Here is an 18,943-nt window from a genome sequence, read left to right as displayed (position 1 = left end):
TTGAAATCAGCATTTTCCAGTCAAGGGAGATGCTGGCGTGCTTCAGCCATGGCCCTGTGTAATTCTGCCTGCTCCCTCCAGCAGCCCTGCTGTCCTGTGCCAGGGGGAGCAGCAGTGGCAGGTTTCTGGGGTCCTGCCAGCTGAAGCAGCTGCTCGGTCAGTAGCATGGCCCGAAGGCTTGCTGCCTCCCCTCCCTACGATGGGGGAGGAGGTAGGAGTGGAAAGCCACAGCAGCAATGGCCAGGAGTAAGCTTGTCACACGTTATCTCCGTGACCTGTCTCATGAGCAGTGCTCTGTAATTCCACTCCTGTGTCCGTCAGCAGTCCTCCCACTCTTCTATCCCTAAAGGGCCTCAGCATCGATTTCGCCACCAGTCACCTCCAAAAACTGGGTGATTAGCGAGCAGTGGCACTGCTAGACTGTCGATGACAGTATGAAAGCAGTGGTTCAGTATGGGAAAGGTGTAGATGATGTTGGCTGCAAGGGGGGCTTGTTCTCAGAAGGATCAAAACTGTGCCTTTTAAATACAGTTTGTCCACTGTTCCTCTTTCTGTTTTATTTTACACAACTACTTAACATTCATAGTATATACCACTTGGACTTCTATCAAATTATGGTTTTAAAGACTCCACATGTTGAAGGTGGTTTTTTACTTGCTTTGCATTTCCTTTCCTCACATTGTGCCTCCGTTTTCCTTACTCCAGAATGTGCCCTCTCTGATAAGAAATGTACTGTAATCAATGCATGTTCATGGAGAAACCATAATTACTTCTAAGGAAATATTTTTTGGGCTCAGTCTGGGCAAAAAGCCATTTGAAGTTCTGTACAGTGCTTTTTGTTTTATTGGAACAGCTCCAGTAGTGCATGTTATATTATTGTGCTAATCCAAAATTTTGACAAATGTTGAAAGATAATCCCATTAATTGCCGATTTACTCATTTTAAGAAGACCCACAGCAGATGCGCAAGTCTGCCTGCATGGAAATAACTATTAGATCGGAGCCAAAAGGACAAAGATCACAGGCAGACAGGACGACAGACAGCAGTACACTGAGTCTGCCTGCTGTAGCCAGTGTTGGCAGGACATTTGTAGTGAACGTGAAATTCACCATTCAGTCCTTTACTTTGCACAATATACAGTATACCGAGACTGAGATGAGAAGATTATTGATAAATCTTATTTTCTTAATATTCCTGTTAAAGCTCAGACTTTGTGATCTTGAAGCCAGTAACCTATTTAAATGTAGTGTCATCCATAGCTGGTAACTTTGCAAACTGTAGCTCTTTAGTAGCAATTACTGTAAGTTCTATTTCAGTCTAAAAATGAGCTACTGTGGGAAAGATGCATTGTTTCTTCCAGCCAGAACAACTATGAAGCTTGACAAAACATAGGAAAGGCACCATTGGATGCTTGAGTCTCAGGAATACCCACAAACCAAACGCACACAGTGATGTCTCATCTTAAACCAAGCAGATATGTGTGCATGTCTGAAGTGGGTTCTGTCACTTGACGCTCTGTACAACCCACCTTAGTTTACTAAAAATTAAATTATTTCAAAAGTCAAAGTTGCTTCTCTTAGAATATCTTTTTTGTGTTGCGCGATTAAACTTGCTGAAGCTTGTTTTGGTTCTCCTGTATTATGGCTCTGTATGTTGTGGCAAGTTTTCACATACTCTGTTATGCATACCACAGTTTGGAAACCTCTGCTTTATGTTACTGTGTAAGGTAGCATATCTACCAAGAAGTTGAATATTTTCTAGTTCTTAGCAAGTATTGTGTAGAAGTGTTTGGCCTGCCGGTTTTAAGTTCAGTATTGTTTCATCTGTTTAACTTCACCATCAGATGTTGTGAGGGCATTCACAGGGGTCGTTGAACTAAAAGAGCAATATCAATACACTTTTAAAAGAGCAATATCAATACACAATTGCTATCTACAATTTATACCTACCATATTTACTTGAAGATTTATTTACTCCATGCAATAAATGCTATGAAAGGGAGGATAATATTTGTTTGGTAGTTCTAGGAATGTTCCCATGCAGTGAGAAATAGTAGCCTTATATGCTTTACATCTTCATCGTTCTCAGAGAGTGGCCTACCTTGTTCTGCTGGACTTAGATTATTTTTGCCTGTGTCTGGAGAATAGCTTTGCAAGAAAAAATCCTACATTTTTGCATTTTGCCAGCATCTGTATCTGAACGAATCCTTTAATAGAATGTGATCTGTGTCCTATGCTTTGCCGAGATTCCACTTTTCAAAGATAATTCTAAACCTTATGATATTTGCCTTTTATTTTTTTGGTCAGCACCTTCTTGCAGAAAGAAGACTTAATTTCTTCAGTGAGACAGCCCTCCTGACTTCGGCAAAAGTTTGTTTTTTTTCTCTTTTTACAGAATTGGGTTATCAGCTCTGTGCAAGTATTCCAGCAGTGGCTTACCACACTAAAGGCTGACCTGATGTTTAGCCTTTAGAGCCCATCTGCACAGAACAGAATATCAATATGAAATTTTTGTACTATTCTGCAGCTGCAAAGTATTCACAACTCTTACCAGCACTGTGAAGATGTATCAAAACACAAATGTGTAATTAACTTGAGAGGATAGCATTTAATAGAATTTGGAGGAAGGTAGATTTTTTTCATGAGAGAAACTTGGACCCCCAGACTTCCTACTCTGCTCCTCCGTACTCCTAATTTTCCAATAGTTTGGACTTAGTCCAGTTATTCTTAAAACATGTTTGGGTCTGCATCAGCAGCATAAGCCTCTTAGTAACATGTTGGCTCCTCTCACAAACAGGTCAAACCTGTGAAGGGTAAGGGTAGGTACCAAGTTGCTAGAAACTTAGTTTTGAGGGCACGTTTGGACATGATTGTGGGCAAAATCTATGACCTGATTTACTAGATTTCCTGCTCAGGTCTCAACAAATCTGTTGTAACTGCCTGGGTGAGAAGCTGCTTTCTACTTTCTTGTTTGTGTTCAGGAAGCTGCTCACTCTTGTCCTGGCCTTGCTACAGCATCTGTAGTGTTTGGTGGGTAAGTGGATGGGTTGAATTAGTCTCTTGTAGTGTCATTGCTACTTAATGCTCTTCTGAACTGATGCAGGAGATTGTATGGCTAGGTTACTGTGGCTAAACCAGTGCTTGGTAGGTAGACTATTAGCTGAACCTCCATGTATGTCCAAGGATGAGTAGGAAGGGTGAAGATTTGCATAGATCTTACATGAAAAGATCTAGCAGTAGAACATTAAGACCACAGCCATTATGGCAGGTGTTCTTGATGCTTAGCACACTAGGTATACATAGCTGTATAATTTTAAGAGAAGTAATTTTGAAACTTAAATTTTGTCTCCTGGCAGTCACAAGAGAATAACCCTTTTCCCATAGACTTTGGTTACATCCAGAAATGCTGCATTTCTTTCATTCAGAATATATGATAAAGAGTGGGATCATAATGGCAGTACAAATTAGACAGTGATGGAACAGTGATGCACTATGTACTATAAGCGGGACTGAAAATAAATATAATAGAAGACCTAACGATGTTGATATTGTCTTCCTGAAGCTTATGGAACTGCTGATGGAGGACCTATCCAATAATAAAACATTAGTTTAACCTTCTGTGAATATAAATAAACCATTTTTTTTCATGTTACTAGCATTTCAAGCTGGCTGATTATGTTTGTGTAAATGTTCATGGCTTCAAGTTACTTGTAATTAGAATGCTCTGAAAAAATAGATAATGCATCGCTTAGCTTCAAACATTCTTGCAAATGCAAGCATGTTTGCAAGCATTCTAGCTTCTCATTTCCTTGCAGATGATAAGCAAAATAATTAAGTGCTTATCAAATTTACAGTGTTTATTTATCTTTTCTTTTACTTATTACCTCCTCTTTCTCGCTTATGTTCTTGCCTGCCCCCATTTTGAATTTTTTTAAATCTTTCCCCACATTTCTCTCATCTTCAGAGTATTTAATTATCCCTGATTATGAGAGTTGGTATTAATCATATACTAGTGAATGCAGTAACTGGCTGGTAGTGTTTTGTCGCACATTACATTTCTGACTTCAAGGAAAATTTCTGTTATTATAAAGCATAGGAATAGCAGTAATACACGAGTGTTCCTTTAATCAGGTCAGAAATAATCACAATGGGGAATCTACTTCAGCCCAGTAAAAGCTGCAGGTTTTTGCAGCATGTTTGACTTTTTGCATGTCTAATGGGATTTTCAGTTGTACTTACAGGGCAACAACATTATTTCTAAAAGGTAGACGGTGTTATTGCTTACTTAAATGGACAGAATTGAGCAGCCCTATTGAAATGCATGCTGCTGATTGTGGAGCAAGAATTTGGTATTTTTGTAATGTGCTGAAAATCACGTGTTTGGGGATTTTGTTATAATATACTTGCATACAGTACACTAGATACAAGTCTGTGGTGAAAATTCCTGTATTTCTGCCACAATTTTCTTGTCTGTCACCTGGAAGGTAATACATTTTACAGACTAGAAAACAGGGCTCAGATTTCCAGGGATGTTAAAGGATGATTTTTATCCACATAATTTGACTACTCAGTTTTATATAGAAGTGTGGTGTCACTAGATTTCCATTACCTTTTTCCATTCCAGCTTTACATGTGAAAAAAGCTGATCATCCTGATGTGGCTATATTACTCTTCAAAACACATGACTTGGCCTGTCTGAGAGCTTTCAGTACTCCCACCTCCCTAAGGTACCACTTAAGGTACCTTCTTAGGCATTGAAGAATGCTGTGGGACAGAGGTCCTACTGCTGTAGAACAATACAACTTTTTGTGTATGGAGTGATATCCAAGGAAAACAGAGCTGAGGAATTTCTGCCTAAGATCACAGATGTCTGAGAACTTTGCATACATGGTGGGCCTCATTAGATTATCTGCAGCATTCTAGGACCAGCAACCTTTATGTTCTTGGGAGATTCCTTGCTAATTGAATGAAATGGAAGAGGAAAAGATGCCACACTGTGCAGCCATGGGTGTCTTGCGTGCATTGGGATCCGAGTACTGGAACTTTGGTAGCGTGGGTTGTTGATCTCACCATGGACCTCTGTAAGTCTCCATGTTTGTAGAGGCAGCTTTTTGGTGTAGGGCTACTTCAGCGTTTAAAAGGAAGAATAAGCTGCTGAGAAGTAAAGCATAAATACTTGAAAATATTCTCAGAATCCACAAAACATTGAAGAATCTTTAAGCAGTGTTGAGCAAGAGCTATGGCTTCTCTTTCCACTGCTGTTCTAAGATGGAGGCTTAAATGTTGCTGGGAATGGCTTGATATGATGTGACGGATTTTGCCATGGGAGAAGGAAATGGATTAGATCAGAGGGTCCAGGCTCTGCAGAGCAGTTGTTGTTCAGAAGACATCAGAGGATCACCTTATGAAATGGTTGAGTGGGTTTTTGTGGTAGTTTAGCCCCTGCTGGGGTCTGAGACCACGCAGCCGCTGCCCCTCCCCCACAAAGGGAGTGAAATACAAAGCCCTGGGGCTGAGATAAGGAGAGGTTTAATACAACAATGCAATAGCAACACAACAAGAACAGCAATAACAGTAATAGTGATAGCAATGAACAGAGCAAAATAGCTACCAAATACAGCAGTTTGAAGCACGATGTACAAAACCACGAGTGCACCGCGCTCCCGCGCCAGGAAAAATGTGACCTGCCAGGATGTGACATCCCCATGGTATCTGAATAACACAGCTAGAGCTTCCCCCGCCAACTGCTGGGGAAACTTAACCCTATCCTGGTTAAACCAGGACAGTTTTGCATTTGCTTTTTTTGGAAATGTTTAAAGAAAATGCCACTTGTGCTTGCATTTCTACTAGTACAAGCAAGCAAAGGCAAATAATAACAATAAATTGCAGTGTCAAAACTCTACCCTAATGATTTTGTTAAAAATAAAAATAATTAACAACAGTGCAATAAATGATAGATGATTTTTTCCTCCTTTCCCTTGCTACTCCCCACAAAAAAAGTTGTGAATTTTTTGGATTCTGAGATGAACGAATATTGACCTAAGTGAGATCGCAAGGTCCTTCATATTATTATTTCAAGTTTTTGATCGTGTTTACAGAATCAATTGCTTTCACACACCAAAACAACAGTGCATGATTTAGGCTTGTATAATCACATTCTAATAAGTGCTTTTATTACAGTCTACATTGTTTGAATATGTTTTGCTTTATATTTTCTTCCAGCTTTCTTGCCAATAGCATATTGATCTTAATCAGAATAAATTCCATTCTGGTAGGAAAAAATGAAATAGAAGAGTCAGCCAGCTTTTTGCTTTGCTCTTTTTTTCTAATACTTACAATAGGAGCCCTTTCCTACAAAAAAGTTGTAATACATTTAGCTAATTTTTGGATGCTACCTTCTGTGATAAAATAAACTTTTTGAATGTATAGCATTTTGTGAACACTTTGAATACAGAAATAGAATGGCTGAACAAAAATGCTGTTTTACCTATAGTTCTGTTGAACAAGCACATTGACAATTCAGATAGGAAAAGATCTGTTAGATATTGTAATCTTTCTTATAGAAGAGCTTAGGCTAGTCATGGTGGAAGTCTTTTTTTATATCCAGCTCTTCAAGGTTTAAAGAACATAATAAATTTCAGTGAAAGGCAAAGCATTTTTTTAGGATGAGACACTCTTTAAGAGAAGAGTCTTCTAATTTTCTCTGTAGAGAAGTGTTAGTACTTAATAAATGTGTTTATAGTCATTCTACCTTATATTTAATCCTGTTTCTAACTCTTGGGTTTTTGTATGTATTTGTTTTTCAGGCAGCAGCATCTGTCCAAAGTCCTTAATATTGTCTAGATCTTGTACGGCGGGTGCCACAACTAGGCTAGTTGAGCAGAATGTACACAATGAAGCGGCTCAGGGAATAAATGGAAGTGTGCCAGTTAAACAGTCCCCACGTTCAGCTTCAAATCCAAAGCCACAAGGTAAGTAGTCTCAAATATTTCTGTTAAGGAAATCGTTCTTCATCTTAGACTTTAAGAGAAATAGCACACGTTGAAAGAACTCTATTTGTCAGAAAGAAAATAGTGGGGTAAAAGCTCGTAAATGAAATACAGGTGTTCTGTAAATACTCCATGAATCTGTAATTTCTGATATTTTGCTGAACAAGGTTATCAGAAGGAAGGTTGATCTTACTAATATGTTACAAGCACATAGGTCTAGCTATGCTTTTTATCTCAAATGTCTAGTAATTTGCTATGCACTTACTGCCAGGCAGCAAGTGTTAAATTCATTCTTGGCCCAAGAAGTGGCTGATAGGTAGAGATGGGAGAACGTGTGTAAACCCTTCTTGTATTAAGCTATTGCTAGGGCTTATTTTTCAAAAGAATTACTGTATTTGAGCTGAAAGGTTTTGATACTATTTTTGAAGTGTTTGGCAGGCTGGCTTCAAGGCGGGGGTGGTGGGGAAGATATTCAGGGCCTTTTGGGGTTCTAGTGGAGCTCGAGAGGAGCCCTCCTGCTGGAGTATGTGGAAAGATGGGAACTTCATGTTTGTGCAGCAAAAGCTGACTAATAAAGTCTGTAGAGTAGAAGTAGATTTCCCTTCTTTGTGTCCGTAAATAATATCTTCACTTTTAGAAGCTAAATAGGTCAACCTACATGTTGACTTTAGACATATAAACCTCAAACCATCTTTTTATGTGGTCTTCTCAATAATATTGATGATTCTGCTGAAGTTGATCACAACAAAGAGTCAGTATGTTCTGGAAGTCTTGGATTCAAAACGAATCTGGACTGATGCCTTTCAGGAGTGACATGCAGTAGGAATTTCATTCACCTCAAAAGTGGAGAAAAAGAGTGAGTTTAGAAGACTGATATCGTGATCCTGTTCAGTGAATTGGATTCTGAGACATAGTGCTGATATGACAGAATCTAGAATACTTATAGAAAATGAGATCACATCTAAATCATGTATAGGAACTAGAATAACTTAGAGTCATCATGTAGTGGATTTAACAATTTGTGTGTCAATTAATGGGAAAATGTATCTTGAAGAGTTTTGCATCAGTCCTGAGTTCAACTTGGAGTTCAGGGGGTTGGAAATTTATTGGAGTGTCAAGAAAGTTTCGTTTACTCGGGGAGAATGAGAGCAAAATAAAGCTATATTTTTTGTATTGCTTGTTTTTATAGAACTTTTGCCACTATTGTTCACTAAACTAGGTTGTTTTTATGAATCATATGTACACATGACTTGTCTGAGTAGCCTTTCTGCACCAGTCCTAGGTCTTTGAAGCTGAGTTAACAAGAGAGCACATGTTCTTCCAAAGAAAGATATTTTAGAAATCTGTTAATGGATAAACAGAAATGGGCAATCAATAAAATAATTTCAAGCCTTTCAAAAACCCAGACCACTTATTCTAAATTTTAGCTGTTAGATAAATTAGGAGTTGGGTATTACTGGACACCTTTCATTCAAGTAGTTACACAGCTGTTGTTACTCTTTCCTAGCCATGACTTCTGTGTTTGTCAAAATTGCTTGCTCCGAAATGTGGCATAGCCAGGAATAGTGGTGTAGTCTAAGAAATGCAGCTGTGTAGATTGTATTCAGTAATAATGTTGTAAATAGTATTTTTTGCCTGCTTTGTTCATGGGCCTATGTCTTTCTCCATTTATTTCTATTAAACATGTGCATCATATTGAAGTTCTATAGTATATCTTTTTGGCCTTTTTATTTAATTGAAACAAAACAAAATAGAATGAATGAGGCAAGCATTTGGGAGTCCAAACTATCCAAGCAAACTAAATTGCTCTAGTTTATTGGTTTAAATGTGGTTTTTAATTTATTTTTTCTTAACAGCTTTTCATGTACAGGTTGAGAAACATTTTAGGTTTTTAGTAGCAGGAAATGTTTATTCCAAATGGTTGGTCTAGTCATGGAAATACTAAGTGTCCCTTCATAGTGAAAGGAAACAAGATGACAGACCTGAATTTGTAATGCCACTGTATTTGGTTGTTGATGAACTAACTGCAAAATGATCTTCATCTAACCTACCAAAATGTATATATTTAAAAAGAGACACGTAAAGATGACTTTAAGGTTGTGTTGCAAGTGGGTACAGCTATTTTTAGTAAAATTAACTTTAATAGAGGAAATAGAACTTTAATATAGAGGGGAAAATGTCCAGAATCTTGTGCTTGAAGTGAAACCTGGCCTCTGAACCTGTTTTGTCTGTACTTGGTCTCTGAGAAGTAGTTTAAATATTTGGAAACAGATCACTCAGGGTAGCTAGATCAAGTGAATAAATTTCTGCACAGCATCCAACATAAAATTCTTTCTTTTCACTTTCATTTTTTTCTCCTGGCATTTCAAGGAGAAAACAAACTAGCTGTCTGATACACTGACAGTAAAAGAGCAATTTTTATTCCCCAATAATTCCTTCCATCAACAATTTAGCAATTCACATGTCAGATTTCTGTGTTGAGTACAGTTTGATTCATGACAATCTTAGCAAATTTGGAACAAAGCCCGAAACTGACTGAAGGCCAATGAGGGAGTTAAGCAAAGAAATCAGGACTGGGGAGAAAAGCAGTCACAGTCTGTACCAGCTGTGAAACATGGTGCTTTGCCTTTGCATCAGTGTAGTGTGTTCTCTGATAAAGTCGACTAATCCAGATTGGAGGTAGTCAGTGGAAATAGCAAAATATGCTACTGAGTTCCAAGGCAAATATGCACAAGAGATGAAGCAAGTTGTTAGACAATTTGAAACTTGCCTTTACCTACAGATATTTGGGCAGCGATCTGAACTTAACAGTAGCAGAATGCATGTAGAGTGACATGTACAAACTGACCAATTTGTTCTAGTTTCTTTTATTCCTGGCTTTTTGAACCTCTTGCATGATGCACAATTACTAAATACTGGGTACTGAAACTGTTGCCTGTACCAGGCAGTTTTATTGTAGGATGGAAAATATGTTGAAATGTCAACACTTACTCAAAGTAGTGAAGTGTCTTGTCAATTCAAGGCTGTGCATCAGTTGCTCATTTAAATTTTTCTAATGAGTGCTTAGGAGTACTTGTGAATCTCCTGCTGAGGCTGAAGAGGCATTTTTGTTTGGGTTGGAGATGATTTTCCACTCCAGAAGACAGCCTGGTTTGTGCTACTGTGAAATGTTATGGCCACAAAGCATTTAACACATAGATTTCAGCAGTCAGTTTTAGCCGTCTACTGTACTGTGTAGCATCAATCCTGTCCTCCTTTCTCAGTTAATTGTAATATAGTCTGTGTTTTTTGAAGATACTCAGTGGCCTGGGCCCAGAAAAGATGAAAGACCTCTGAAAGGTCTGGGATATAGTCTCTATTTCTCTGGCTAATGAAAGTTCTACAGTTAAAGGTAAATTGAACTAAAACTGAGTGCTGTTTCTGGCTAGACTTCTCCAAGCTCAGTGGTGCTTTAAGAAACCAGTAGCAATGTCTCTTTTATCAACAAAACGTCTAAATCCCAAACGTTATCTCCAGGAAGAAAACAAATGAAAGAACACAGCACATCTGACTATTATTGGTCTTCTTTTGTAATATATTATTGGAAGACACTTATTCTGATGTGATATAAAAATGTGGAAATGTACATCCTAAAGAGGAGATGACTTTTTCTCTCTTTCTGCTGAGTCTAGGTTACTAGTTATTTTGTACTGTTGTTGTGAGTGTAAGTCTTTGGTATCTATCCAGCTGTGCTCATTTGATTTGCCTGAAGGTGATGGTGCATGCAAGGAGGTGATGAAGGATGATTCAGCCAGGAGAGCTGTAGCTGCTTACCACAGGAACTTTTATGTGCTTTCATTGAATACAAGCATAGCAGCATTTTTAACCAGCAGGAGTTAAATGCGTAGAGGGAGATTGAACACGTTATACTTTCTAAGAGAAGAGATAAATGATCTTTGCTAATAGGCTTTGGAGTCGGCAAAGGTGGTTGCAGTTTTTGAGCCATTTGTAGCATTACCTCCTATGTACAAAGTTGAATGCCCAACTAGGCGCTGCAGCTTAAATCTTGATTAGGTATCTTGGTGAGCATTACACAGTAGCAGCTACCTGAGTATACTGAGGGATTTTCTCTGGGCAGAATATGCAGTTCATATCTCCTAATGAGCTCAAAATTCTACAGTATAGAGACAAGAGTATTTATAGACTCAAACAGAGCTCTGTATTATGCAGAGTATTACAATGGGCCAGTATTTTCTCTTTTTTTTTTTTCTTTAAGATCCTTGCTGTGTGCACATTGAAAAATAATCTGATTAAAACAAAACACTACAGAAGTACATTGAGGAGAGAATTAATGGAATTTGTTTTCCATAATCCATGTTAACAAGGTTGACCTTACAAGAAGGTTTGCGGGTTGTTTTTTTACACTACTGATTCTTTTCTTTTCATTGATCTTGTGACTGTCATTTTCCCATTGCTCTATTTCTAAAACTTACAGTAGCTACAGCAGCAGCTGATTAGGGGAAATGCTGTCTGTTAGATGGTAATAGGGAGTAAAGAAGAAAGTATCTTGCATTAAGGAATTGGTGTGACTGGTTTGTGATTCTCCTCTGAAGACGTTACAGGGACTTTGAACATACTGTGATTGTCCAGTTTGACCAGAGGTTCCTTGTGCTTGCCCTACTGAAATGCTGCTAAGCTGGGGGTTTTTCAGTAATAGCTGCAAAAGTGTGCAACGCTTCCACAGAACGTCCTAGAATTTGATTTTTGTCCCAGTGGATCCAGTATAAAAATAGCTTCCAACTAATTCCTTCTGCTTTATCAGTAGACATTAATTCCCTCAGGTTTAGTAGTTTTAATATATCCTTGTGAGGATATTAACATTTTATGAGATGTACAAAAGAATTGAAGAGAGGTACGAGTCCATTAAATAAGAGAAATCACAGGACCACAGGTTATGCAGAATCCATTGCAAGAGCTAGAGGTGATTCTACAAACTAGCATAGTGCTGGTCAGTAAATCCACCCAGTGTCCCCTTTCCTTTCCATCTCCTCCCCAAGGGAATGGCAGTGCCCGTGCTCAATTATGTGTCCTGCTTTTCCCAGCCCGCTTGGTCGCCTTTTTCAGCTGTCCCATCGTCTTTGTCAGTGCAGCAAGCTGTTTGGCGCTTGGACAATAATCTGATGCTCGATGGCCTAATTCTGCCAGACCTTCTCCAAACTCCCTGAGAAGAGGGAGTATAGGGAAAGCTGCTCCACTGCACTGCAGCTGTGGCTGAGCAAATGTATGTGGCTTCTCAGGAGGGGCTTCAGTTACTGCAGATGCTCAAGCAGTTACACAATTTAATATCCTGCTTGTTTCAGTATTGCATTGTAACTATTTGAAAATTACAGTATTTTAAGTCATCCTTTCTGCACTGCATCCTTCCCCAAACTTGCCTTTTTGCTTGTGTTAATAAATATAAAATAAAGCTTGAAAGGACCAAAGATACACATATACACAGTAAAAGCATCTATCTACAGTAATTCTCTTCCTTCTTCCTCTGATTAATTTATCAGCATTTGTAGTTGATACAGTTGAAGTCTACAGCTTTTCGTGATACATTAATTTCTTCATAGAGTCCCTCATGGTGCTTTTCAGACTGCAGCAATCGCTACAATCCCACTGAAGTGCAATTAGGTTATTGGAAGCACAGATAAATATTGTCTCCTATAAATTTAATGTAATGTAGAGATGGAAAGTTGCCCTTAATCAAGTGTTCCTTCAAGTTTATCATAATATGTGATAGTATATTTGCAAGAATTTTTTCAACAACACTTTCAAATGTCAGTTGATGGGATTTAAGCTCATTCCTGTGGTACACAGGTTTTCAAGGGTAAGTCAATAAGCTATGCTAGAGTCAGTGATGCGAGGAACATGGCTTTTTCACATCCATCTATTGTGTATCCTGTACTAGTGCTTATTTTTCTACCATGAGTTGCACATGATTCCTAATGCCAATTCCTGTCCTCCTTCCCTTCACGTTTGCTCCCTGGGAGGTCTGTGTAGGGCTGGTGCCTGTGGCACACCGGAGCGTGGTGCCTGTGGGGCAGTGGCAGAGCCCCTGGGGCTGCCAGTTCCACTGGCAGGGCATTGCCCACTCCTGCTGATTTATGCCTGCTTTTTATTAAAGGGCAGATATAATTGTTATTTTTCAATTTCGTATCAACTGCTTTCACTTCTCCCCACAATACGTTTTGGGGGCTCTATGTGGGAATGAATAGAGTTGTGTTCTTGAGGAATTAAGGACATTTTCATTAAGTCTCTATTTTTGATGGAGCTGGAGATGCATTGCTCTGATAGTGGAACACATTCAGACCCTGTCTGTGAAGTGCTTTTGCTGCCTACAAATGCTACATAGTGGCTTAAAGAGATAAAAGTGAACTTAAAGATCCCTAGCACTTGTGACTTCAGTTGCTTTATGTGTCACCTTGTCTTTTGTGTTCTAGTCACTGCTGTATTAAACAGTGGCTGATCATTAACAGTCTAATTAGAAGGACTGGGGAATGGTAGGGATGGGGAAGAAGCAAGAAAAATAAAAAATATTTTCAAGGGGACAGATTTTCAGCAATATAAATAGACAAAGGTTCAGTGAGTAAAGGAAGCTGAAAGCTGAAGGCAAAAACCTTTTCCACTGACTATTATTATTGAGGTTATGAGGGAGAAGGTAACGAAGGAGAGCACCAGAGTTTTGGGGAAGCAGTTTAAATCAGTTTCTTGAGCTCCACAGCACAGATCCTTTGACTTTGCTTAATTCTTTTTTATGATAACACCTGCATTTATGGAGGCCACATATGTGTTTACTACAGTACACTACAAAAAACAAACAAACTAGAAAACCCCCTAATTTTCTAGCTTGTTAAAGTAGCACGTGGTTCAGCTTTTATCCAAGAAATATAACAAGATGCCTGATACCAGATAGTGCATAAAAAACTATATGAAGTTCCTGTATTCATAAAGCAACTTTAAGGTTAAGTAAAGCCAAGAGCATTTCTTCTTAATTATTGTATGTTTATGCAAAAATCTCACATATGTTCTGGCAGTTCAAAGAAACAATTCATGAGTGACTGATGGTTGTTGTTGTTTGCAGTGCCTCCAAAGCCAATTCATCTGCAGAACGTGTCACCTGTTACATACCAAACCCCTAGGCATAAAGCTTTATCAAATCAGAAACCAAGAATGGAGGAAGAGACACCCACCCCTGTTTCTAGTGTTGCAAAGGAAAAGTCCAGTAAAGTGTCAGATCTCATCAATCGTTTTGAGGGAGGCAGGTATGTAATAGAATTTGAATTGATTTGTAACTGTTTTGTGTGGATTGTTGGAACTTGAACCTGTGGGGAAGAACTTTGGTACCACGGTAGTGCTCAAACCCCTCCCTGCTAGAGGAGTTGATGGCAAAACCACACATGTTTTGAAATGGTGCAAGCCAATTGTATATTTGGCCTGTAGAAGGTATGCTTTTTCAAATGGTGCTAGTCTTAATTTTTCTTTAAAAAAAAAAGAAAAAGAAACAAACTTGTAACATTTTTAAAACATCCTGAAAAATGTCAGCAATTTGAAATAAGTGCTGATTTTAGAATGAAACATTGGAGCTAATCTTAATTTCTTTTCTTCTTGCAGAAAACAAATATTTACTTTTATAAGCAAATAGAAAAACATGAAATCCTGATTTTCCTTCTATACTGTCTTAACCTCTTCAGAGCATTCATTATGAAGAGGATGAACTGTACAAGTTACTTGTATTGATATGGTATACATTCTCTAAACTGTTTGCTTTGTAGTACTTGGTGATTTTGGTGCAATAGCTTGGTGTTTTTGAATTTTGATACGGCCTTTTACAGAAAACATTTGGAACTTTGAGAAACATGAGCCACAGTGAACTCTGCTTTCACAAAATGGTGTTACTTTGTGTGTCTTTAATTAGATGTATGTGACAAGCATTATAAACTCTGAAGCAGTAGTTCTGAATATATCTGCTCTGTATAAAGAGAGCAACCTTCCAGAAAGCCCATGATAGAAGAACAGCTCAAGAAACAGTCCAGTGACAGTTGAGCATTGCAAGTTTTGGATGTGGCTTTCTTGTGTTTCCTTGGGATACTGATGTTCTGAAGGGATGCCCCCTACGGGAACGAATGCATGATGTACAACAGAGCGTGTCGTTCTGAGGAGCCAGAGTATTAAGACTTTAATTGAAAGAATTTCCCCTCAAGATGGGGAAAATTTAATCCTTTGTACAGAAGCAGCTGAGCATTGCACAAGTACGTTTGACTAGTGGAATAGAAACAATTTCAGAGCTTCATCTGGAAGAAACTTCTGTCATTAGGCAGAGACTTAATTGCACTCTGTCATGACAGCTGCTCAGAGATGAGAAAAAGAAATTACTGCAGCACTGGAGGTCCTGTGAATTCTTCCAGCACAGGTCTCTAGTCCTGTTATCTCTGTTTCCCTGTCTTCTTCCAAAGCATCACCCAAGTCTTTTTAACAGGATAGTATCCTTAGAAAAACAATTTTATTGTTTCTGAAAGGAAACTCCTCAGGTTCATTGTGCCCTACATCAATGAGCCCTACATTTCTTCGTCCTAGACATGCCTGCTGCATTGTACAGGAACTTCTTCAATATTATGCAATTAAAGGAAGCTCTAAAGAAAGCAAGGAAAACTTTCTTATTTGTAGACTTAAAAATAAGGATGTTTTATTTGAGGGACTAGAGGAAGCTGAGTTGCTTTTCGCCCAACATCATTCATTAAGTACACCCAATAATATCTCTCCAATGGTTAAATTCTCCTCAACTCTATGATCCCTGCTTATGAGAAACTTTCATAATTAGCATGCCAAGTTCTGGAATATCCTGCTATGGCCTTTGAAGCAATTCCTGTTTTTCAAATGAGCTCAGCTCACAAAATGTGTCTTCCGTGAAGGTGAGCTTCACTTGTAATTATTGGTCTTCCAGTGACTAGATAGCACGTTCATGAACTGCAAACTCTGATTGTCAATTATGGTATCTTATTTTCATTAGTCTGTAGAGCCCACAGACATGTAGGCATGGCAAAAAGTTAATTAAACCTCTTTGCTGTGTGCATGCAATAGAAAAATATAAATTAATTCTATCTTGGAGTTAAGTTTATTTTTTAAAAAAGGCATAATCTTTACAGAACTAAAGAAAAACTGATTTAAATTTCTTTCTTATATGATGGAAGATGACAAAGCTAGCGTAAGATATTTTTTGAGCCCTGTGTATGAAAGTGCAGAATATGCTCATAATATTTGTGTAAACTGTCCTATAAGTAAGGAGTAAACATACAGTTTATAAGCAGTCTTCATCTTTCCAGAAGATTTATGGTCCGTACTAGGAACAGTATGTTAGAGGACAGTCATGGTATATTTTTGCAAGTTGAATATGGCTTGTTAAATGTACTTCGGACAAAAATGTATGGTTTTTTTTTTTTAGCTATAATGAAGCCAAGCATTTTTACAGACTAGGCTACCATTTATATTGGTCTAAAATTCAAAATCTCAAAAAAGAAAGAGATAGTGAAAGGTATGAACAAGGGATAACATGTTTTTAAAGCAGAGATAAAATATGGTGGGGAAAAAACCTTCAAAAAAGATGCAGTACGATGAAAGGACACTGCTAAATAAGGAAATGGCGGAAGAAATGGAATAAGAATTTAAAGCTCCTCCTGTAATATGCTGAACTAAAGAAAGAAATGCTAAATGTTCTTGGACACTTTTCATGAATTTTGTATAATTAAAGGGCAATTAGGGAACAGGCTGCTTGTTAGTTTAAGCATTGGACTGGGGCTTGGGAGATCATGAGTCTTTCTCCATTTCTACCGATAATCTCCTGGGACACTTTGAGCAAGTTGCTTCATGTATCAGTGCCTCAGTTCCCTTGGCTGTTACATGAGCTGATCATACTGCCTTCCATTTTACAAATGAGATTCAAGACACATGAGGATGTAATGAATCAATATGGATGTCACTCTGGGTTTGCAGTAAGACCCGCATGTTTGTGTGCGTTTCAGTGGAACAATATTAACACAGGAAAACACGATTTGGGAGGAATGCGTGGTGCAACTCTCCTACTCCCCATATCAGGGATTTTCTATAACACCATGATTAACTTTTCTTTCATCTATGCTTTGTTTGGTGTTTGTAGCCCGTTAAATCCTAGTGATTTGAAGAAAGATTCCTCTGTTCTCCACATTTCTAAATCTCAAGGAAGATATGGGTCAACAGCGTCACCTCAGCCAAAACTCCCCTCCCAGCACCCACTACAAAAACAGGGAAACAGTAATACCGACAAAACTCAGGTTGCACAGCTACACACAGCCAACGGAGTAGTAGCACAAGACCAGACGGAAGATGAGGACAGGAGATTATCAGATCGTGGCTCTGCTATGTCCACCCTGGTTCCGGATAATGCCATCAACAGCAGCTTGATAAATGGGGAAAGAGAAAGTATTTCTGGAGAGTCATTGCAAAGTATGACTGCCTGTGAAGGACAGATGCTTAACAGCTGCTACAGGACTCCAAGCAGTGATACTCTGCTCCCATCTGAAAATGAAACTCTAGAAATTAATACTAATGTGAAGGAAGAACCAACTGAGGAAATCAGCAAGCAAGATCAACCGGTAGAAACAAAGGTAAAAAGATAAATTGTTTCATTCTTGATATAATACTACTTTATGTATTTTCTCTAGGCTTTTCTTTACAAAAATAAACTTGCAAGAGCAGGTCAGGAAGTTGAAAATCTTTTGATTATTTTTTGTCTGAAAAAAAGACAGGGAAAAAAAGTTTTGCTTGCCTTTCCCCCCCTTTCACTCCTGCCCCCCTTTTTCTTTTCTCTCCCCTTTCCTCCCCCTCCCTTTCTTTTTTCCTGAGGTTTAAAAATATTGAAACTGAAATATGTGTACATGTTTAGCACTATGCTTCCACTGTGTCAGACTACAGGGGACACATATCAGTGGTGTATATAAAATAAAATTCCATGTGTAGTAAACTGCAGCGACAAGGCTTCAGGCAGAACTGTCATGTGAATCCTTAACTTGGATGTAGTTGTTAAGTCAGAGCTGGAAAGGCAGTGGCAGTCTGCTAGCTATCAGATAGATCTACGCAAGGTTCAGAGTATACTAAATACATGCCTTGTTAGCAAGGCGAAGTTGCATCATGGTGAATTTGAGCTTTCTCATAAGGAAGGTTTTAAATAATTAAGGGAAATAAGTGGGTGGAAGAAAATCTGTCCTGGGAAATTAATTGCTGAAAAATTGCGCATGTTTCTACTTCTAAAAGTTTGATTATGCAGTTTGCCTTCTCATACTGAAACATTGGTGGCCAGTGAACATCATTAACAGTTCTGATCCAGCCATGCCATGTGTGAATCATGGCAGGGAGAGCTGGGCTGGACCCTCCTGGCCTTCCTCTTCACTGCAGAGCCAAACAGCTGAGCACTGATAAAGCTTGTCACTGCTTGTCAGGAGTACACCAGCATCAGTAACTACAGATGTCTCCCAGCCCTTGAGTTTGGTAGGGGTCACATAAATACATGCTTGAGGGTAAATTCTGCGTGTGGGAAAAGTGAGTCTGAAATTCTCATGTATTATGGGGAAAAAATATCCTAGGTAATGTTAAGAAAGCGATGGGTTGTATGGATTTTCTTGTTTGTTTCATGGGTTGTTTTTGCTAGTAATGCGTGAATGTTATGATTCTCATCTAAACATAAGCCTGCTCACAGTCCAAGGCACCTTAATGTGCCACACCTCTCCATTATGTTTCTATCTCCTGTCAGGCAATGCCTGTTTCCCCTCTTTGTGCCAATAAAGCGCTAAGAGCTCTGTGGGCAATGCTGTTAAGCTTGAATACAAATCGCACAGTAAGGTGCTGGCAGCATTTTCAGAAAAAAGGCAGAAATGGGAGGCAGTCCTGTTGTAAAGTCCAGGA

The 18,943-nt window shown here is 38.6% G+C and overlaps 1 protein-coding gene across 2 annotated transcripts in view; it reads left to right on the top strand.

The window, feature by feature from the left end:
* The window catches only part of FGD4 (FYVE, RhoGEF and PH domain containing 4), a 118,008-nt gene that overhangs the window by 65,753 nt on the left and 33,312 nt on the right, over positions 1-18,943 (top strand). For both annotated transcript variants that reach the window (XM_074871567.1, XM_074871568.1), the window contains exons 2-4: positions 6,806-6,970; positions 14,094-14,274; positions 17,163-17,649. In XM_074871567.1, coding sequence (XP_074727668.1) covers positions 6,806-6,970; positions 14,094-14,274; positions 17,163-17,649 — 833 coding nt within the window. The remainder of the gene's footprint in view (positions 1-6,805; positions 6,971-14,093; positions 14,275-17,162; positions 17,650-18,943) is intronic.

This window comes from Strix uralensis, chromosome 5, assembly GCF_047716275.1.
Source record: "Strix uralensis isolate ZFMK-TIS-50842 chromosome 5, bStrUra1, whole genome shotgun sequence".
Classification (NCBI taxonomy): domain Eukaryota; kingdom Metazoa; phylum Chordata; class Aves; order Strigiformes; family Strigidae; genus Strix; species Strix uralensis.
This window is presented reverse-complemented; position numbering and strand designations above follow the sequence as displayed.